Source organism: Trichoderma camerunense, assembly GCF_050948025.1.
Source record: "Trichoderma camerunense strain CBS 138272 chromosome Unknown V8C40scaffold_2, whole genome shotgun sequence".
Taxonomy (NCBI): Eukaryota; Fungi; Ascomycota; class Sordariomycetes; order Hypocreales; family Hypocreaceae; genus Trichoderma; species Trichoderma camerunense.
Genome location: NW_028145368.1, coordinates 1,735,514 through 1,752,010, shown reverse-complemented (window position 1 = coordinate 1,752,010; position 16,497 = coordinate 1,735,514). Strand labels below are relative to the sequence as shown.

The window sequence follows — 16,497 nt, the reverse complement described above, 5'->3', positions numbered from 1 at the left end:
GGCTTTCAGCGACAATTTTAGCGCTCAGACGCCCGTGGTGGATCACTGGGAAGGCTGTAGCTCACACTGTGCAGGGACATCCTTACCGAGATCTAATTTACAGTGCTAATTAATGGGCCCAGCCTTTTTCTGGATATGACATAGATCATCCGCACCATCTAAAGACACGCAAGCACCTCGACAAACTTGGAAGCTTTTTCCCACGAGAGTCGCAGGAGATCCCCCCTTTCTCTGTTTCGTTCGCTTTGAAGCCAGTCGGTTGATGCTTCACCTGTTTCGCAAGCTATCCGGCCGTGCCAGAATCCTCCAGAGCCTCCAGCGTTCATACCGTCCGAACACTCGAATTCCGGCTCGTCACCGCGATCCTCTGCTCTGCCCCTCGATAATCCTCCCCCCTTAAGGCCGCACGATTTCCACCTATCACACGAGGACCCTACGCGGCTTTCTTCTGCTTATTCTCTGACCCTCTGCTCGTGTGCTCTACCACACACTTGCCCCATCTCTTGGTGCGCGTATGATCTTGTAGGAGACCAAGCCGTGGGTGTAATGGGTAGTCTTGCCCAGGACCCCACCGACCAGAAATCATGTCTTCCCCCAGTATAGAACAGACAGAAGGCAGCGGGCCTGATGGCACTTCCATTGTGAGTTATCTCAGCAGCAAGTATTGGTCAAATTACTGACGTTTTGTTCTTCCTTCCAGAGGCCCGTCTCCTCCCTCCTCGCCCGGTTCGAGAATATGAACAAAGCCGGCCCGTCGCAACCTCAATCCCAGCCCGCTTCCGCTTCTGCTCCCGCCCCTCAATCGCGGAACGTCTCGCCGGGGCCAAAGCCGGATAGGTTAAGAAACCTCAAGACATCTTCAGACGCGACGCCTACACCCATTTCCCCAATCACTCCCGCCAAGCCATCGATCCTGAAGGACCGAGCCTTTGTAACGGCTTCCCCTGCAAACCGAGATAGAGGGGCACCGATCCCACCGCCTCCCCTCTCTACACGGCCACCGCCTGTTGCGACGAAACCGCCAGTGTCCATTCACCCGCCTGCAGTTACAGTTCAGCCTCCTCTGTCACCCCCCAAAGGAGGCGCGCTGAATATTGCTCCGGGGGAGCAGTCACCATTCTTAGATCCGGTTACCATATCCTCTGCCACGTCGAGCCGATCCCCTACGCCCCTCAGAATACCAAGTCGACCGCTTACTCCTACCGGCAATGGTGGTATCAGTGGCACCGCAACACCCCGATCGCCAAAGCAAGGGATTTCGAAAGCTCCATCACCACCGCCTCCTAGGCGATCGGCTGAGCTAAAGCGAGAGAAGGAATTCAAACCCGCGCCGCCACCGCCCCCTGCTTCGCGATCAGAGAGAACATTGATGAGGGCAGCTACGGGTGTTGAGACGAGAGGGAGACCGGCTACGAAAAGACCTAGTCGATCTCAGGAATCCTCTCCTTTTGGCGAGGCGAGAATCCCTGAAAAGGTGGAGGAGAACCCCCCCGAGTTGCCCGTGCGACCAAAGCTACCGCAGCAGAATGATGCGCCGAGTAGGACAAAGCAGATTGCAGGAGCATTTGAACAGCCAACCCAGCCGACCCAGCCAACAATTCGCCCTTCTTTGTCTGTGCGGAAGCCAGCACGCGAAGGAGAGCCTAATGGCCTAGCCAGGGCCCCCATCACTCCTCAGATAACGGGCAGCGCTCGCCCTGCTTTGCCAGCACGACCTCAAACCACAGACATTCCCCCACAGCCAGTAGCGAACAATGGAATGAAACCACCCCCTAAACCGCCGCGGCCATCTGGGCCAAACAATGCGCCGGTTGCTACAGCTTCTGTTCCTGTATCACAACCTCCAGCTTCTAATACGAATCGAGTCGTTTCCAATCCGAGTGCCCAACAATTATCACTCAAGGCGCATGGACGGTCCATGACAATGATGGAATTAGGGGCGGCCGATCATCTTGCTTCGGATGTTCGCGCCCCTCCGGCGCCTACTGCAACTGCCGCAGTAAAACACTTTCCGATGCCTGTTGCAAATGAAGGGGCGGTTGGAGGAGTTGTGCCAAAATCCGACCCCCCAGCTCAAATCACAGCATATCCCGACAGCTCAAGCACTAACCGCCGACCTCCATTTATAAAAAAAGGTTGTTACGAGATCCAGCCAAAGTATGACCCTCGTCTTTTCGACGTCTGTGGCCAGTATGTCTGTACTACCGGCCCCTTGACTCGTGTTTGGAGTCTGCTAGATGGAGAGCAGATCGTCAGTCTGGCGCACACGGAGGGCGTCAAGGCCACTGCTGTGTCGTTCAAGCCCAGTGCAGACCCTGACCAAGAAGGTTCCAAGGTGTGGATTGGCACAAATCTGGGAGAGATTATGGAGGTTGAGATCCCGACACAACGCATTCTGATTTGCAAAGCGGGCATTCATGGAAAGTCAGAAGTCACCAAGATATATCGACACTTGAATGAGATGTGGACTGTGGATGAAGGCGGCAATTTCCACGTCTGGGGCCCCGACAGCGATGGAGAACCAAACTTGAACAACCACCCGCACCAAACTTACAAGGTGCCTAAAGGCGAAACTTTCTCGATGGTGGTTGGGGATGAGCTCTGGCAAGCGACTGGCAAGCAGCTGCGGATATTTGCTCCCACTCGAGATAACCGCACTGCATTCCAGGTCCTGGCAAGGCCAATCACGGTGGAGGGTGCTGGAGATATTACTTCCGGAACGCTGATGAAAGGGTTCCCCGGTAAAGTCTTTCTGGGACACGTTGACGGGAAAATCAGCATCTTTTCTACATCCGACTATTCTTGCAAAACGATTGTCAATATCAGTACGTGGAAAATCAATACACTGGCTGGAGTTGGCCAGTACATGTGGGCAGGATACAACACTGGCAAGGTGTGCGTCTACGACGTTGCTCAGACGCCGTGGGTCGTATTAAAGGAATGGCAGGCGCATGACAGTACCGTTTTGAAGATGAAGGTGGATTTCGCCAGTGCATATCAGTTAGATCAGCTGCAAGTCGTCTCACTGGGTGCTGATAGTCGGATCAAGGTGTGGGACGGTATGCTGCAGGATGACTGGCTTGAAGACGAGATGAAGTCCAAGGACACGACATATTGCGATTTCGACGAGATAAAAGCGCTGATATTTACGTGGAATGCTGGAGCTTCCACCCCTCATAGTCTCCGGTACTCTGATGGCGACGCCACTTTTTTCCAGGACCTTTTGCAATCGAGCGGCTCTCCTGACATCTTGGTCTTTGGGTTCCAAGAGCTCGTAGACTTGGAAGACAAGAAAGCGACAGCAAAGCGACTTCTCAAGTCAAAGAAGAAGGAGGGGACGGACCAGGAACGAATGAGCCATCAGTACCGAGACTGGCGCGACTTTCTACTCAAAACGTTGGACGATTACATGCCGGCAGATCATCTATACCACCTTCTCCACACTGCGCCCATGGTGGGACTGTTTACCTGTGTCTTTGTCAAGTCATCGCTGAGAGACAGGATTACGCATCTAAGCGGCGCCGAAGTAAAGCGAGGTATGGGAGGGTTGCATGGAAACAAAGGCGCAGTTGCGGTTCGTTTCCAGGTGGACGACACATCTCTATGTTTTATCAACTGCCACTTGGCCGCTGGTCAGACACAGGCCAGCTCACGCCACAATGATGCGGCGGCAATTCTCGAAGCCAACCTATTCCCCGTGGAAAGAGACACTGAGATTCGAATCGATACTTTCAGCGGCGGTGGAGATGGCTCCATGGTTCTTGACCACGAGCTTTGCATTCTCAACGGTGACCTCAACTACCGTATCGATACCATGTCGCGAGATACCGTGGTCAAGGCTGTAGAGCAAAACAATCTAGCCAAGCTCCTTGAGCGTGACCAGTTGCTTGTTGCGCGCCGCCGGAATCCAGCTCTACGGCTACGAGCATTCGAAGAACTCCCAATCACGTTTGCCCCAACATACAAATACGATGTAGGAACAGACACGTATGATACCAGCGAGAAGCGGAGAAGCCCCGCATGGTGTGACCGTCTCTTATTTCGAGGACGCGGCAGAGTACAGCAACTAGACTATAGACGGCATGAAGTGAGAGTGAGCGATCACCGGCCTGTCACCGGAGATTTCCGACTTTGGGTAAAGAAGATTAGACCAAAAGAGCGGGCGGCTGCGTGGATGCAATGCCAGCAAGGATTTGAAGACGTGCGGCAGAAGGAGTTGGCAGAGGATAAGTAAGTGGTCATCCGTACACTTCCGAAATTAACCCCAACGCAGCTTTACTGACTCGAGATACATTAGACTGCATTATCTGACACAAGTCTGTGGCTACGACGCGGCGACGAGCCAGAAGCTAATTCAAGAAAGAGCATCACGAAAACCACACAGGAGTCCTAGCAGAAGCAGGGCAGGGTACTAATTGGGATTCCCCTTTTCATCTATGTAATGTATCGTATGTTCAAGGGAAGCACATACGGCGGCGCTGGGCAGGTTTTAGTGGTATAAAAGAGACTGGCATTTGGCACACCCAAGACGGAGGCGCTTGAAACGATACGTAAGGGAAAGGGATTTGCGGCAAGAGAACGGGGTCCAAGTTTTCTTTTTGGTTCAAAGGCGCAGAAAAAAACAGCGAGATTCCGATGAAGGTTATGAAATTTTTATAGAAAGTCTGCATAATTTCTAGCGACTAGAGCGTTCCGGAAGGACAGAACAGACAATATGGGTGGACTGATGGATCTAGTTGGGTTTTCCAAGTTTGAGGACACGGTGTAGAGGTAGAACGAGGGTTTTTGTTTGGTTGATTTCATAAATAATAAATAAACAAGAGCAAATCATGGGTTTTCTTTGATATGGCTCTGTTGAGTTCCAGGAGCGGAGTGCTTGCTTGTATTTGGTGATACATCGGAGAAATAACTGGATGCTTGGCTTTTGGGATTCATACTTGTACTAACTACTTCGGAGGATTTTTTGGTCGTTGATTAGGAATGGAAATTCGTCAAGGCAGATATCAGATATGATCACTGGAGTCTCGGAGAGGATTATGCCTCGCAGGGTAACACAGCTGTACAATAGGGAGGACGAGGGTAAGATTTAAGGTTGGGCTATATAGATGAGTAAGACGACATTTCCGATCCGTCACGTCGTACTAGGAATCCAATACGAAAAATCATGAGTGATAAGTCCGATGTTTGGTGTCTTGAATACATTTAATGGTGATATAAGAGAAAGAAACATGGTGGTAGATGGAGTGAACAGTTATGATGAGAAAAGATGTGAAAATACGTGATTATGAATATCGATGATGTTGGGTGTACAGTCAGCAACCAGCAGAAACGAATACGAAAAAGAATGGCAGGTCAAAAGAAAAGGCGTGAGTGGCGTGGCCCGGAAGCGGTGCACGCCGAGACATTCGGAGGATGCAGGGGGAAATTTAATGAAAGAAAAAAAAAGGTCGGAAAAAGGAAAAAAAGAGCCACAGGACGGCAATCTTATTCAGTGGAAATTAATAGCCCGGGGCGGTCGGGATTCCGGAGGCCAAGTTTGGCTCAGGGCCAGATTTTTAGCATATCAGCCTAGTCGCGATAAATAATTCTTGGGGGCGTTCCCCTTTCCCTTCGAGGATTCTCAATTATTGTTTTGATCTCATCTTTCCATTGTTTCAAAGTAGAGAAGAGAAGAGAAGAGATATAGTAATCATTGATTCTTTTTCTTGACTTTGCGTGAGTAAAGGGACGAGAAATCCTTCTTGGGAGCAGCAAGTCACTAAAAAAGGGGGCGTCAGCGTGTGTCTGTGATTGGCGATAAGCATTTCATTCATCAGCCTTTCATCTCAGTCAAAACTCCTTTCACCGACTTGCAGCTGTTGTGCGCAAACGAACTGTTTTCTTTGCAACACACCAACACGAAAATTCATCCGTCACACAAAACAAAATCACAATGGCTGCAGCAACCTCAGAGGCGCCTCTGAAGACGCCCATCGCGGCGCCCACGCCAGACAGCAAGCCGGTGCCTCGGCCGGAACTCACGCCGGAGCAGCAGACCAAGTACGAGGCGCTGCTGGAAAAGGCCAAGGCGTTCACAGAGATCAAGTGCGACAAGGAAAAGGACAAGTCGGGCCCTCTGACGGACCGCGAGCTCGCCTGGTTGACGCGGGACTGCCTGCTGCGTTACCTGCGGGCGACCAAATGGTCCGTCGACGACGCGGCCAAGCGGTTGCTGTCGACGATGGCGTGGAGGCGCGAGTATGGAATTGATGAGTTCACGCCGGATTACATCTCGCCTGAGCAGGAGACAGGCAAGCAGATCATCATGGGCTTCGATCGCCAGGGAAGGCCGTGTCAGTATCTCAACCCGGGCCGGCAGAACACGGACAGCAGCCCGAGGCAGATTCACCACCTGTTTTACATGGTGGAGAGGGTCGTGGACATGATGCCTCCCGGCGTCGAGATGCTGAGCTTGATGATCAACTTCAAGCCCAGCAAACAGAGGCAGAACACAAGTGTACCCGTGTCAACGGCCAGAGAGGTGTTGCACATCCTGCAGAACCACTACCCTGAGAGGCTGGGCAAGGCACTCATCATCAATGGTAAGTTTGTGTGCCCACTCTTCTCACTCCCCTCTTCTCCATCGTTTTTTAAACCGAGTTTACCTTGGCGTAAACCGAAATACGAGAATGATAAAAGACATCCAACTAACACGACTTCTTGTTCGACAGTACCTTGGCTGGTTCAGGGATTCTTCAAAATCATCACCCCCTTCATTGACCCCGTGACACGGGAGAAATTAAAGTTCAACGAGGACATGAAGCAGTTCGTCCCGGCGGAGCAACTGTGGAGCTCTGATTGGAACGGCGACTTGGACTTTGAGTATGATCATGAGACGTACTGGCCGGCCCTCAACGACCTCTGCAAGCAGAAGCGAGAGCAGAAACTGACGCGATGGGCGGCTGCCGGAAAAGCCATCGGCGAATCAGAGGAGTATCTCACAGGCGGCACAGATTTGAGCGTCACGGGATTCAAGTACACGGCCAACGACAAGGACGTTTCGGAGAAGGAGCAGCAAGTAGACACTGAGACAAGCGTGCTGGCGGAGAAGCTAGCAGGGGCCAATCTCGAGGAGGAGACGGTAGAGGCTCAGGCATAAACGAACCAGAGAGAGTTCTTGTCTTTTGTTTTATTTTCGGTGAGACCAGCAACGAGTATTGGTTGGGAGGAATAGATTAATTGGGTTAGACGAGGAGATGTCGGTTAGCCATGACCTGCTGCAGTATTTCTGTTGTCACCGTCTGTTGAAGACGGCGACTTGTTGTTGGCAGCTAGCTCCTGGGCCTATCATACATTAGTAGCAGCAGTAGGTATTACAGAGTACACATGACTGCATATAATAGATGGATACAGCAATGAGACTATATTCCGTGTTACAGGGCACATACACACACTCACACAAGCAATTGGGCATGATTCGTCCATTAGCCAAGGCGGTCTGGAGGGGGCTGGGGGTCAGAATTAGGGCCAACAAGCAAAGCCATGCCCGGCCCAGTAGATGAGGATTTGGACGCTGCATACCGACTTACATACGTGCATGCTCTAGCACCCAGCACTAGCTACGCACCCAGAGTGTCGACAAGGCCGGGATATGATGCCTGCGAGATGCCATTGGTACCGGGTATTGTCATATGTCAAGTAGGACCTTTGAGCCAGCCCGATGTACAATGATTCGCCGAACCGACTTCCCGGATCTCCCACGTCCGCACATTACTCGTACGCGTGTGCAAGATATGGCTTGTTGGGTGACTGAACAGTCGGCTAGACAAAACACATAAATAGCAGCCAAGGACCCAACAGACAGAGTCAGCATTATTGCAAACACCTGGTTCCATACTCGTGCTTGCTGGGCGGGGATCCGCACCTGAGCCGCACAGCTTAGGCACAATCAATATGTATGTTGTATGTACGCTTGTGTTAGGTTCAGCTCACTGCTAAACGACGAAGCCAGAGCCTTCAAATCAAGAGACGCCGCGCATTGCACACGCGCGGCGTTACGACCCAACCCGATAGTGATACGTATCAGTCGCACAAAAACGGTTGGATTCAATGCCAGCTTTTCGCAATCCCGACCTGACTGAGCACTGTCGCACGGGCTGCAGTGAGTCTCGTGCTGCGTTGGGCGATACCGAACAAGCACAGCTGCCGCTTACATTGGGTGAGCAGGCAAGCAAGCATCATTCTGACTAAAAGTTGCAGTACAGGCGTTGTCTTTGATTGAAAGCAGCATCTGTCATGAGAATTATTTCGAGTAGCGCTGACAATGACTTTGCTGCAAGAGCAACAAGGCCCAACGTATGAACCGTACCTCTTGGGCAGGTCGTGATTCCCCTGGCCCCCCTAACCGACTTAGGCCATTATTCGCTGTTGGTTCGAGCAAAGGGACTAAATGATGCCGCGCTGAAGATTTGGTCTCTAGTAGTGAACTTTTGGCTCAGGCAGGATTCGACTAAAGAAAGAGGCAACAGATGACGACGCCGCGGGACCGTAGTCCCAGTAGCGCTCGCGTCTGTTGAGGCGGCTATGCAACCCACTCGGCCGTAAACGAACCGCCGCTATGTCGCCTATAAGTCCCGTAGGGCTTATTTGGCTCTTTGGAGGCCTGGTTGCTCATAATATGCCTTTCCAAGCCGGGGTATCGTACACCCGCTCCCCATCTCAGCTGTCGTTCTAAGATCGCTCATACTCTATTCGCCACCAACAGGCAGACTGTTGACGTACACGAACGCTGTGAACCTCTCATCTAGTGATATTCGATTCTTCTCTCTGGTCTCAAATAAGTCAAAGCAGAAAGGGGAGAAACAACGAAACAGCCCCCAACGTCAGGTCAGGCATTGATGGATATGCATGGCAGAGCCGCCGTCGTATTTGGTCCCAACAGTGACGCCTACCGATGGGCGTCTAATACGGGATGATGCGATCAGATATATCATGCGTCCGATCTAAAATTCCTGCGTGGCGTTGGGCCCGAAAGCTGCCCTACTGTACATGAATCGTAGGTCGAGCGGCGGCACAGTTGTAGCCGCTTCTCTGTTACCAACTGCATTGAATAGTTGCCCACCATGTATCTCTTTTTGAAGTTGGCCACGCCCAAGTACTATTGTTAGTGTACCAAGGAACAACAGCTGTGCCATCCTTAAATAGCTCCGCTACCCTGGGCCTCAGCTGCCGTGAGCATCTCATCATCACGGTGATTTTGTGACTCCTCCTCCTCCCGTATGACACATAACGACGCGTATTGGGGCGCGGTGAATCTGAAAGAAATTTGCCGCTACGGAGCTTTGCTTTCCTTTGTTCTCACCTAGCGTGCCATTCGTTTATCATTGCAGACGCGGCACCTGGTTAAATAGTCAGCGTCTCGCCGTCCGTTGAACATCAGTCTCTCTTTCACATTGGTTCAAACTGACCATGACGTTTGTATCCATTGTCAACTCATTTGGTAGGATGAGTCTGCCACCCATCTTTGGCACTCCCACCGCCAATGTATCAGCATTCAATGCATCATCTTTCCCCACTACCATCAGACCAGAAGATGGAGCGGGCGAGAGCAGCAGTCCGAACATTCCATTCTCTGCCGGTGGCATGATGGACACCATTCTCACAACCACTGGCCATGTATCGCCTCTGGCGCAACTCGTCGTCTTCTTTTATAAGCTCCTAGGCACGCAATTTGGCCTGGATCCGTCCATGGTGCTGGCCATCTTGGGATTCATATGGGGCGCATTAAAGATCGGATCGCAGATTCACGATTACACCCAGAGATTTATTGACGATTATCTCATGTGCGCCATGTACATTTCCGAAGATGACCACATATATTTGCATCTGATGAAGTGGTTATCTCACCACCCCAGCATCAGAAACAACCAATACCTCATGGCCCAGACAGTCTGGAAGAGCGCCTGGGAGGAAGAAGAAGAGCTTGAAGATGCCTTGTTCTGGACAGATGGTGGCGAAGTTGGTGGTGGCAATAGGATGTACCTGAATTTCGCCAACCAAGCAGCCAGATCGGTACGTATTTGGTTTCACTCTCCTCTCACTGTTTTGTCTTAGCAAGAATGTAAACTGATTGGAAATGCTTGAATCTTGTCAACAGAGTCCCAGATTTGTCCCTGCTATGGGTTCGACAGCATTTTGGCACAAGGGAACGTATTTTCGAGTTCACCGAAAAAAGGAATCGTTTGTCAACACTCATTCGTGGGGAGGCCCAATGAAAGACCTAGAAGAGATTAAAGTTTCTTGCTTTGGTCGTTCCATCGGTAAGAAATTAAGCCATGTTATTCTTGACTTGCCAGGCTCAAGCCTATTGACTCTCGCGCAGATCCAATTAAAGAGTTGCTCGCGGACGCCAAAGCTCTTTATTATAATGACACGCGCCAAAAGACGACTATCTATCGCCCCAGAGTCAAGGAGCAACGAAGGGACCATAACATGTGGCAGCAAGTAGCACGACGGCCCGTTAGACCCATGTCAACAGTTGTGCTCGACTCTGGCGAAAAGCATGATATTCTGGCCGACGTCAACGAATATCTGCACCCCTGGACGCCGCGGTGGTATGCATCTCGTGGTATTCCGTTGAGGCGGGGATATCTTTTCCACGGGCCACCAGGCACCGGAAAGACGAGCTTCTCCTTTGCGCTGGCGGGCGTGTTTGGCATCGACATTTATGTGATTAGCCTGCAGGACGCGGGCGTAAACGAAGAAGATCTAGCGACATTGTTTACCAAACTGCCAAGAAGATGCATTGTTCTTCTGGAGGACATTGATACCGCAGGGCTAAAGCGAGATCTTAGCTCTGAGAGTGACGACAAGACGGAGGACAAGAAGAGTGAAGAAAAGAGCAAGAAAGACAAGAAAAAGAAGCACAAGAGTACGTCTGATACCAGTGACGGTGAATCGGAGAGCGAGGTTGAAGTGAAGCCAAAGAAGAGAGCTTCCAGAAAGAGAGATGCCGGCAAGAAGAACCCCGTAGCTGTGGACGGCATATCTCTGTCTGGTCTCCTCAATGCCATCGATGGCGTTGCATCTCACGAAGGCCGTGTCTTGATTATGACAACCAATAAGCCCGAGGCTCTGGACGAGGCCTTGATTCGCCCCGGCAGAGTCGACGTTCAGGTAAAATTCAGCAATGCTAGTAGCGTCCAAGCTGGAGAATTATTCCATCGGATGTACGAGGCATCCCGTCATAATGAGACAAGCAAGACGGCCATTGCGGAGGGGCAGGCAGACAAGTCGAACGAACAACCAGTGGCGAAAGACGATACCGAAGAGCTGGAGGGAATCACAGCAGAGGAGATGAAGACGATTTCGGAAGAATTTGGACGCCGGATCCCAGAGGGTGTTTTCTCACCCGCCGAAATCCAGGGGTTCTTGCTCAAGCGCAAAAAGGTTCCGCGCCGAGCATTAGATGAAGTATCAGAATGGGTCGAAGCGACGATGCGACAGAAGGAGGCGAATTCCAAAGTCTCGACTGTGCAGTGAGCTTAGCTGAGCGCGCTTAGAGGGTACAATCAAGTAAGAAGGAGGCGTGGCAATATTGGTTTTTGTGATCCATGGGTCTCGTGTCATATTTCATATTTCATTGCTTCATTTCACGTCACGGGTATTTCGGTTGTTGTGATGGGTTCCGTGTTAGAGCCACTCGCCGGCATTTTTCCTGCATAGGCCACTTTTGATAGTTTTTTGTTGTTGTTTTGATCGCAATAATAATGCAATTCTGCTGAAAATCGAATGCATCAAGTGTAGTTGTAAAGAAGAAGTTGCCTTATAATGTTGTTGATGTAAGGGAGGCAGAGAAGGCGCTTGGTGGGCAGGTACCTACATCAACGCAAGTCAAGTACGTACCTCTTTCCCAGTCAGCCAACCCCACGTCTGGAGCTCCGTGGACTGGAACTTGGCCTTGCATCGTCCATGCAGCGAATCTAGCCTCACAACCAACATCGCCCTCTTCCCTAAGCACCTTATTCTCGCAAAGACCCGACGGCAATGCGCGGCTATTTCTTCCGGTAATCGCCATGTCGTCACTACCTTCAGGCGCCTCCTCCGGCAAGGAGTCGGGCCTGCGCGTGCCCAGCAATGGCAAGACCATCTACCACCGCCCCATCAATCGCACCAAGACGTCGGAGCTCAGCCAGGCCAGCTTTGCCTTTCTATTCTCTGAGATGGTGGCATATGCGCAGAAGCGCGTAAAGGGTATCCAAGAGCTAGAACACAGGTACGATTGTCTGCCCGCTCCCTCCCCTCTCCTCGTCCCTCTGCCTCTACTCCGAAATCCGAATCTTGCAATACTTGGCGACTGGGACTGACAGATGCTCCAGACTCAACGTTCAGGGCCACTCTATTGGCATCAAGCTTCTCGACCTCCTCCTCTACCGCGAACCTGTGCGCACGCAACTGCGACCCCAACACATTGTTGGTCTTCTCCACTTCATTAAGCAGAACGTATGGCAGCACCTCTTCGGCAGGCAAGCAGATAGGCTAGAGAAATCAACGGACGCGGAGAAGCCCGACGAATACATGATTATCGACAACGAGCCGCTGGTCAACCAATACATTAGCGTGCCCCGCGAGATGAGCCAGTTGAACTGCGCGGCCTTTGTAGCCGGAGTTATAGAAGGGGTATGTGATGGTGCAGACTTTCCTGCCAGGGTAACAGCGCATACGGTTGGAGAGGGGGAAATGTGGCCTGGGAAGACTGTGTTCCTGGTTAAGTTTAGAAGCGAAGTGGTGGAGAGAGAAGCTTTCTTGGCAAAGACTTGATTTGGTGCTTGATACAACCCAAGAATTGGGAAGATGGAGTTGTAAGAATTGGGAAGATGGAGTTGTAAGAAGGCTACATGGGACGGAGTTATTGGAGTTGAGGGTTCAAGTCAGCAATCGTCCGTTTGATGGATACGCCGGTTCAGGGCTATTTCAGGCTGTAGGCAAATTTGACGTTTACATATCAACGATGTAGAAGATATATGCGACGAAAATCATTTATCATTCAATGCCCGAAAGTCGAAGTTGATGTATACCTAGTAGCTACCGTAACGCCGTGCCAATTCCCAGCCTTCATATTGGAGCTTCGCAGCCCACGTATTCCTCATAATTCCACTGGTCAAATCCATTTACCGCGGTAGTCCCTTTGGCGCTTTGCTTGGCCCAGCAGCCTTGCTCTCTCGCCCGGGGCCCTGTCTCATCAGATCCGACAGGCCCAGATCCTTCCACGCAGGCTCCTTGACACGCTGTGTCGCGCGCTGGATTCCAAAGGCTGCGTGCTGATCAGGAACAACATCATCCTCGTCCTCTGGGTTGATAGGACGGTGCTGAGGCGGCACGTAGATCTCGTCATCGGGGAGCTTGTCCTTGCAAAAGTCCTCGAAGAGATCGGCGTCGCCAGAGCGGTGCATGTGCACTTGGGTGAAGCATGAGTCTTTGTTCTGGCAGAGAGACATTGTGCGCGTCAGTTGAGTTATTGTCTTGGGTACCTAGGGGATATACGCCGTAGTATGGAATTATACGTACCATGATGCAGTATGCGGAATGAGAAGATATAACGGATTAGGTGTTGGGAGCTGAGTGTTGATGCGTCAAGAAAGCATGTGTCTGGAGGAAGTACAAGCTAAGGTACGGACATGACCCTTTGCTGTTGTGGGGCCACTCTGTAAACACGGCCTTTCAGCCAATGGCCCCCATTTATAAGGTGTCAAATATTCCAACAAGACGAACTATTATTGGTTGAATGGGCAATTATGACTGATTTAATAAGAAATATGTTAGAGTTATCGTTTATTCTAATATAATTTATCTTTGGGCGTGTGAATGTGCCAGCCTCGAAGGCGGAATTGCACTCTTAGTTTGATAGTGAGCTTATATGCAGTATTTAGTACCTATAGGCTGTATAACACATCATAAACTGCAAAATCTTCACAATTGAAAGTATTCACATGATGAAGAATCTGAAAAAGAATTTCTAAGGAAAAACACTGCTCATTTGCCCAATCTAATCCTACATACTGTCGTCTATCGCATAGTTCACATAGCACCATAAATCCAACTCACATCCCATCATACACGCACACTCGGTGCCTCCGCTTCAACTTACAAATACTTCTCATGCACACGAACCATCTTCTTGTTGACAAATTCGTTGAATCCAAGATCAGCCAGTTCTCTGCCAAAGCCCGAGTTCTTAACACCTCCGAATGGAGTAGCGGCGGTAGCGTTCATGTGGGAGTTGATGAATACCATGCCAGTCTCAATCTGCGCAGCCACCTTCTTGGCGTGCTCAATGTTGGTAGAGGCAACAGCACCGCCCAAACCATATGGGGTTGCATTTGCTAGCTCGATAGCCTCCTCTTCGGTGTCGACAACGTACAGAGAGGCCACAGGTCCAAAGGTCTCTTGAAGGAAGAGCGGGTTCTCTCTCGAGATATCGGTGATGAGCGTGGGTTCAACGTAAGCACCAGGGCGGTCGATCCTCTTTCCACCAACCACAACCTTCGCACCAGCAGCCTTTGCCTCTTCGATTTGGCGCAGAATGTTGACAACGCCGGCTTCAGCGAAGAGGGGTCCGACAGAGGTAGACCTGTCCCTGGGGTCACCGATCTTCATGTTCTTGATAAGCTTGACGAAAGCCTCCTTGAACTGCTCGCCTCGCTCACGGCCAACAATGATGTGACGCTTCAGAGCTACGCAGACTTGGCCCATGTTATCCATTCTGCCATCGAAAGCGATCTGGACGGCCTCGTTGAGATCGGCATCCTCGAGGACGATAAATGGGTCTGAACCACCGAGTTCTAGAACGACCTTCTTGAGGTTGCGACCAGCTCGTTCCGCAACAGCTTTTCCAGCCCTTTCACTGCCCGTCAAAGTTACTCCTCTAACGCGAAAGTCGTCGATAAGGGTCTCGATTTGAGGGATAGTAGCGAGGATGACCTGGAATACACCAGCAGGGGTTCCAGCCTGGAGGAAGAGCTTCTCCAGGTAGAGGGCGGACTCTGCCACACAGTTGGCTGGCTTGACAAGGGCTGCATTACCAGCAGCCAGCTGAGGAGCCACGACACGGATAACTTGATAGAAGGGAAAGTTCCATGGCTCAATAGCCAGAATTACACCAACAGACTCTGAAACAACCTCAGCACCAGGAACGCCGGGGACGGGAACAGGTTTTAAAAACCCTTCGGCATTCTCAGCGTAATACTCGAGGATTTCGACAATGTAGTCGACCTCTCCCTCCATTTGTGCAATCGCCTTGCCCATTTCTGTAACGGCAATTTCGACCATTTCCTTCTTGTTCTGACGGATCAAATCGGCCACTTTGCGGAGAATCTTAGTCCGCTCCTGTACCGGGGTGGATTTCCAGACTTTGGTATAGGCATCATGCGCCTTGTCGAGGGCAGCAGAAATCTGTTCGTCGGTGGCAGTAGGGAATGTCTTGAGATGCTTGCCATTGCTGGGGTCAATGACCTTGTACTCTGTCAAGCTGTGTTGTTGAGACATTTTGGGTTTTGGTTGCTTTGGTATATGAGTGATGTGTAGAAGTTGTTTGATGTTTCTTCAAAAGTTGAATATTGAACTGGAGTGAAGATGATTTTATGTTTTTTTCAAAAGTTGAATATTGAAATTGGAGTTGAAACTCAAGATGATTTTTTTTGGACTGATGTTTGTTTTCTGGATTTGTGTTTTGCTGTTTGGATTGTTGTTGCTTGCTGATGAGATGATTGTGATTGAAAAGGTCCAACATCTCTCCATCACCGTGGCCTTATATAGATATTCTCTTCCACCATGAGAAGAGGATTGCCGTCTACCTCGGTTCCAGGTACGAGCCCCAGGTCCACCTCTCCCACTGACGTCCGAGCCTTACAAAGAAGCATATCTGCCATGTGTCAGATGCTCTGCATCACGTAGCACTCCAACGCCTGACGGAAAGACCCTGACGGAAAGAAGGTTAGAAATCCACCCAATATTGGCTATTGTACGGAGTAAGCGAGATACGCGACTCCACCGGGGCAAAGACGGTACTTCCCGGCCCCACCACCGACAGACCCTGAGACTTTGATTTGGTCCTGCTCTCATCTCCTCCGGATCCCCGCAAACGAGCTGGGTTGGATAGAAAGGTTCCGGAGTGGCCTCGGAGCAGCTACAACGGGATAAACTAGCCCGATTGACGTTTTATTAGATAAGTTTGCTGACCAATATGTCGAGGTTGGAATAGCTCGGGCGACGGGTGTAGTCTTGGGCGTAGTCTTCTCCGAGCGTCTCCGTGAGGCAAGCCCACGGCAAGTTCCAGGCAATCAGATCATACGTATGCCTTTTCTCAGCAGAAATGACAAATGGACCCCGGATTTTTCACAGATGTTAAAAATCGATACATCACTTGACCCCATGGGGATGGTCATTCATGGAGTTGACGTTAGTGGGTTAACCTGAATGGCGTAGAAGAGGCGGAAGAAGCCTACGTGTGCTGATTAAGTT

General features: G+C 50.8%; 6 protein-coding genes across 6 annotated transcripts; 4 read left to right on the top strand and 2 right to left on the bottom strand.

The window, feature by feature from the left end:
* Positions 1–121: 121 nt before the first annotated feature.
* V8C40DRAFT_233220 (Endonuclease/exonuclease/phosphatase) lies at positions 122–4,866 on the top strand. Its single transcript, XM_083213315.1, has 3 exons — positions 122–641; positions 701–4,230; positions 4,298–4,866. Exons 1-3 carry the CDS (start codon positions 585–587, stop codon positions 4,413–4,415), a joined length of 3,705 nt encoding a protein of 1,234 aa, XP_083077989.1. The 5' UTR covers positions 122–584; the 3' UTR covers positions 4,416–4,866.
* A 684-nt stretch (positions 4,867–5,550) lies between these two features.
* On the top strand, positions 5,551–7,423 carry V8C40DRAFT_233218 (CRAL-TRIO domain-containing protein). Its single transcript, XM_083213314.1, has 3 exons — positions 5,551–5,715; positions 5,778–6,581; positions 6,711–7,423. The coding sequence occupies exons 2-3, from the start codon at positions 5,933–5,935 to the stop codon at positions 7,136–7,138; spliced, it is 1,077 nt and encodes a 358-aa protein (XP_083077988.1). The 5' UTR covers positions 5,551–5,715; positions 5,778–5,932; the 3' UTR covers positions 7,139–7,423.
* A 2,201-nt stretch (positions 7,424–9,624) lies between these two features.
* On the top strand, positions 9,625–11,520 carry V8C40DRAFT_272517 (BCS1 N terminal-domain-containing protein; the record flags this gene model as incomplete). The annotated part of the gene is made up of 4 exons (XM_083220366.1): positions 9,625–10,050; positions 10,136–10,298; positions 10,361–10,909; positions 10,988–11,520. The coding sequence occupies 4 exons, from the start codon at positions 9,625–9,627 to the stop codon at positions 11,518–11,520; spliced, it is 1,671 nt and encodes a 556-aa protein (XP_083077987.1).
* Positions 11,521–11,800: 280 nt separating this feature from the next.
* Positions 11,801–13,028, top strand: V8C40DRAFT_233214 (TRAPP subunit TRS31). The gene is made up of 2 exons (XM_083213313.1): positions 11,801–12,253; positions 12,357–13,028. The coding sequence occupies exons 1-2, from the start codon at positions 12,054–12,056 to the stop codon at positions 12,796–12,798; spliced, it is 642 nt and encodes a 213-aa protein (XP_083077986.1). The 5' UTR covers positions 11,801–12,053; the 3' UTR covers positions 12,799–13,028.
* On the bottom strand, positions 13,005–13,612 carry V8C40DRAFT_233213 (Apc13p protein-domain-containing protein). Its single transcript, XM_083213312.1, has 2 exons — positions 13,546–13,612; positions 13,005–13,460 (listed from the first exon to the last, which is right to left on the bottom strand). The coding sequence occupies exons 1-2, from the start codon at positions 13,546–13,548 to the stop codon at positions 13,149–13,151; spliced, it is 315 nt and encodes a 104-aa protein (XP_083077985.1). The 5' UTR covers positions 13,549–13,612; the 3' UTR covers positions 13,005–13,148.
* Positions 13,613–14,004: 392 nt separating this feature from the next.
* V8C40DRAFT_233211 (NAD-dependent succinate-semialdehyde dehydrogenase) lies at positions 14,005–16,185 on the bottom strand. Its single transcript, XM_083213311.1, has one exon. The coding sequence runs from the start codon at positions 15,520–15,522 to the stop codon at positions 14,122–14,124; it is 1,401 nt and encodes a 466-aa protein (XP_083077984.1). The 5' UTR covers positions 15,523–16,185; the 3' UTR covers positions 14,005–14,121.
* Between the last annotated feature and the right edge of the window lie 312 nt (positions 16,186–16,497).

Bases quoted from the DNA above. Each gene is read 5' to 3' on its own strand.
- V8C40DRAFT_233220 (XM_083213315.1), top strand. From the start codon at position 585: ATGTCTTCCCCCAGTATAGAACAGACAGAAGGCAGCGGGCCTGATGGC. The intron at 642-700 runs GTGAGTTATCTC...TCTTCCTTCCAG, and splicing joins GGCCTGATGGCACTTCCATT to AGGCCCGTCTCCTCCCTCCT. The intron at 4,231-4,297 runs GTAAGTGGTCAT...GAGATACATTAG, and splicing joins AAGGAGTTGGCAGAGGATAA to ACTGCATTATCTGACACAAG.
- V8C40DRAFT_233218 (XM_083213314.1), top strand. From the start codon at position 5,933: ATGGCTGCAGCAACCTCAGAGGCGCCTCTGAAGACGCCCATCGCGGCG. The intron at 6,582-6,710 runs GTAAGTTTGTGT...CTTGTTCGACAG, and splicing joins CAAGGCACTCATCATCAATG to TACCTTGGCTGGTTCAGGGA.
- V8C40DRAFT_233214 (XM_083213313.1), top strand. From the start codon at position 12,054: ATGTCGTCACTACCTTCAGGCGCCTCCTCCGGCAAGGAGTCGGGCCTG. The intron at 12,254-12,356 runs GTACGATTGTCT...CAGATGCTCCAG, and splicing joins ATCCAAGAGCTAGAACACAG to ACTCAACGTTCAGGGCCACT.
- V8C40DRAFT_233211 (XM_083213311.1), bottom strand. From the start codon at position 15,522: ATGTCTCAACAACACAGCTTGACAGAGTACAAGGTCATTGACCCCAGC.